Here is a 3,629-nt window from a genome sequence, read left to right as displayed (position 1 = left end):
GAGACAAATAATAAAATAGAACATTAAAATCGAGATGTATCTCGCTGCATTGTGCGAGTACCATTCTAGTACGAATTCAAACATGGAGCTTCAATAAGATGTACTCATGCATATTCTACTTGTAATCTTGAATTTTAAGTAATATGCATCAATAAATAGTACTTTATGCATAAAAAATATTTTTAAGAATTTTTATCAAATCCTTTATAATATAACTAGAGGGGTACTCGCTTAATGCAGCGAGATACATCTTGATTTTAATATTTTATTTTATTCTTTATCTTAGTACATGTTATAATATGCTCTTATATGATTTTGAAAAAATGTTGATGTTTTTATTTTTGAATAAAATATAAAATTGAAGATATCATAAAAATTTGATAAAAATATATCAATATTAGTATCAAATTAACTATTTAAAATTCATCATTTTTTGTGTAATTTTTTAAATCAAATTTTTTTGTTATAATTTAATTTATGTTCAATAACGAAGTAATTTATATTTGGTTTAATAATATCATTTTCTTATAAAGATAATACTTAATTATTTTGTTAGAATTCGATAATTATCCTAATTATATTTTAAATGTAAAGATAATAATTAATTATTTTGTTAGGACTCTATTATATTTTAAAAAAATTATATTTTAAAATGAGATGTTTATCCTCTATTTGATTATGTTTATTCGTAGTTAGTTACACAAATTCAAATATGAAGATTTAATAAGTTGTATTTATGCATAATTTACTTGCAATCTTAAATTTTAAGTAATATGCATCGATATACAGACATACAGTAGTTCATGCATAAAAAATGGTTTTTAAGAGTTTTTATCAAATGTTTTATAATATAATATAGATATAGTTATAGATGTGTTAAAATATGTTTTAAATTAACATTTATTTGGTTAAAAAAATTAAAATAGAATTATAGTTGGAAGGGATAGAATTAGAGAGCATGAAAGAATCAAAGAATAGAAGGAAAGGGTACAAGTGGGTAAAGCAAGCTCTAGGATGTACAAGTCTCTAAAGCGACAGATAACGTCAGTTCCACGTCGGAGTTGGAGCCGTACATCGGCGAAGAGATGCCAGTGAGACAATGGATGGAAACGGTACCGACACCGACGCTTCACCCACTTGTACTTTCTCTCTCTCTATTTATCTCTTTCCCCCAAAAATTTCACCGATAAACAAACCCTAGATGGGCGACGACTTAGCTTTGATCAATTCTCCGTCTCCGGCCACCGTAGCTGGAGCCACTCAGACTCCGTCTTCTCGTCCGCTTCCTTTCCGTGAGGATTGTTGGAGCGAGGATGCAACATCGACGCTGGTCGACGCTTGGGGCCGCCGTTACCTTGAGCTTAACCGTGGCAACCTCCGTCAAAAGGATTGGCAGGAGGTCGCCGATGCCGTTAACGCTCGTCATGGTCATACGAAGAAAACCAGGCGTACCGATGTTCAGTGCAAAAACCGAATCGACACTCTTAAGAAGAAGTATAAGGTTGAAAAAGCTAGGGTTTCTGAATCCAACGGGCAAATTACTAGTACTTGGCCGTTTTACTCTCGCCTGGACACGTTAATCGGATCGGCTGCAACTGCGAAGAAGTCGTCTTCGTCATCACCGCCGACAGCCGTTCCCTTACCCTACCGAAAACCACCTTCGACGGTGTTGTCTTCTCAATTTCAACAGCCTGTCGTTCTCCCTCAGAAACGACCGCTGCCGGTGGCTGCGGCTGTCGATGACTCCTATTTTCGGAGGAATTACTCAGCTGTTGCTGCCGCTGCTGCAGCCGCGGAGGAGGATGGATCAGAGGACGACGAGTCGCTGGGGACTAGCGAGGACGACGGTGCTGCAGGAGGGGAGGGAGTGAGGAAGGAGGGTGGAGGGGATTCCGACTGCATGAAGCGGTTGGCAAGGGCTATTGAGAGGTTCGGAGAGATTTATGAGAGGGTTGAGGGAGAGAAGCAGAAACAGATGATTGAATTGGAGAAGCAGAGGATGCAATTCACTAAAGATTTGGAAGTTCAGAGGATGCAGCTGTTCATGGATACCCAGGTTCAGCTGGAGAAGATTAAGCAAGCAAAGAGGACAGTTTCTGATGATGATGTTTACAGTTAGCCTCCATCTTTCACCATGCGACAAGAAAGAGGTTGGCTTTGCATTTGACGATGTTCATTGTTCAGTTCAGTCATTCTGCCTTGGTGACAATTTACCATTTGCGTTCTGGTATTTATGCATGCTGAAAAAAGGAAGTATATATAATATCTGGATGATTTCGAAGGAAGAGGATGGTTTTAACTGTAAGAGTAAATTGCTGCTCAGTAATTATTATTTAGACAAGAATATCAATGTTGTAGTTACTTTTATTCAATGTCTCCGGCTTAGGAAAACAATATGGTGGTAGACCCTCTTGATCTTTCTTGAAGAAATTTGTCTCTTTAACTTTTGGTTTTCTTTAAGTTGCTTCTTTTGTTAATCTTCACTGATATATCATCTTTTTTCTGCTTTGAGACCCATTTGTCTACCGCATTTAGTATAAGTTTATACATGAGATGGAATGAATATACCTGTATATTCACGTGTTGATGGTATCCCGAAAGAGGAATTTTTGCTTAGAAACAAGGATTGTGTGAAGCCTAAAACTGCTGTTGAAACCAGATTTCGAAGACTCTTACCACTATGAAGTGATAGGGTTTTGGCTTGGCTTGGCTGCAAACGATACCCACATCAATTTGGTGTCTAAAAGCATCATGTTGATGGTTGCTATCCCAATCTTGCCAACCAAACTCCTTGCAGGATCAGATCTGATTGCATTGGTGACAAATCACAGGAATGAAGTGATTCAGTGTCTTGTTTTCTGGCCTTCTGAATAAAGGTTGAATCTTTGTTATATGATTGCCATTTTTTAGTCATTAGGCAAGTACAAGGATGATCGGTGGAGCAACCTGTATGGTTATTCCGGTCATGGGTTTTGGTCATGGATGCAGTTGAGCAACATTGGTGCACCGCTCTCCACTCTTGGATGATTTCTATATCCGATGAATGCGGTAGTCCTACATATATAAGGTCTGTATTCAACATTTACCAGGTAAACATGTTCTTTCTCACAATATATGCTAGGGTTCATATTATTTTGCTTTAATTGTTCAGGATCAGAGGGATCGAAGACTAGCATATTTGCATATCAGATTGTGAAAGGTAAGAACAAATGTTATATGCTTTCACACTAGTACAAGTTTTTGACTAACCTTCACATCACGATTTGGGTGAATGTTGAAGTTGAGGAGTCTCTTCTTATTTAGACTCAATATGATCAAGATAAGCTGCCAAAGAACAGGTATGTGGTAGATGTGTTAAACCTGATTTGGAGCAGATGCAGCGGTAACTTGCCATCCCTACTCCCTAGTGTTGATTGGTTGGTTTATCACTTCATACATGTTACTATTTGCCGTCATGTAGGCCAGCCCAATGTTCCTTTTAACCCCTATTTCCCGTAATAGTCTGGCCTTAATTGTTTTTGTGACTACATAATAATTATATACCGCAAAACTCACGCACAAACACTTCTCAACATTGGTAGGGCTTGAACTCTTAAACTTTAGGGAGGTTGGGGTTTACCGTTAACCTG

At 37.5% G+C, this 3,629-nt stretch overlaps 1 protein-coding gene across 5 annotated transcripts; it reads left to right on the top strand.

Annotated features, from left to right (window-relative positions):
* The first annotated feature begins 1,001 nt into the window (after positions 1 to 1,001).
* LOC112512755 (trihelix transcription factor ASIL2-like) lies at positions 1,002 to 3,297 on the top strand. Of its 5 annotated transcripts, XR_003069251.1 has the most exons (4): positions 1,002 to 2,150; positions 2,832 to 2,876; positions 2,989 to 3,067; positions 3,152 to 3,297. XR_003069251.1 is itself a non-coding variant. In XM_025118878.1 (2 exons), exon 1 carries the CDS (start codon positions 1,202 to 1,204, stop codon positions 2,117 to 2,119), a length of 918 nt encoding a protein of 305 aa, XP_024974646.1. In that variant the 5' UTR covers positions 1,002 to 1,201; the 3' UTR covers positions 2,120 to 2,150; positions 2,989 to 3,297. The 5 variants fall into 5 exon arrangements, 3 of the variants coding, with proteins under 3 accessions (XP_024974646.1, XP_024974647.1, XP_024974645.1); XR_003069250.1 differs by having other exon boundaries at positions 2,989 to 3,297; XM_025118878.1 differs by lacking the exon at positions 2,832 to 2,876 and having other exon boundaries at positions 2,989 to 3,297.
* Positions 3,298 to 3,629: the final 332 nt, after the last annotated feature.

This window comes from Cynara cardunculus, assembly GCF_001531365.2.
Source record: "Cynara cardunculus var. scolymus isolate 2C chromosome LG 5, CcrdV1, whole genome shotgun sequence".
Lineage (NCBI taxonomy): Eukaryota > Viridiplantae > Streptophyta > Magnoliopsida > Asterales > Asteraceae > Cynara > Cynara cardunculus.
Note: the sequence above shows the minus strand (reverse complement) of the source record. Positions and strands in the feature narration are given on the sequence as shown.

Bases quoted from the DNA above. Each gene is read 5' to 3' on its own strand.
- LOC112512755 (XM_025118878.1), top strand. From the start codon at position 1,202: ATGGGCGACGACTTAGCTTTGATCAATTCTCCGTCTCCGGCCACCGTA.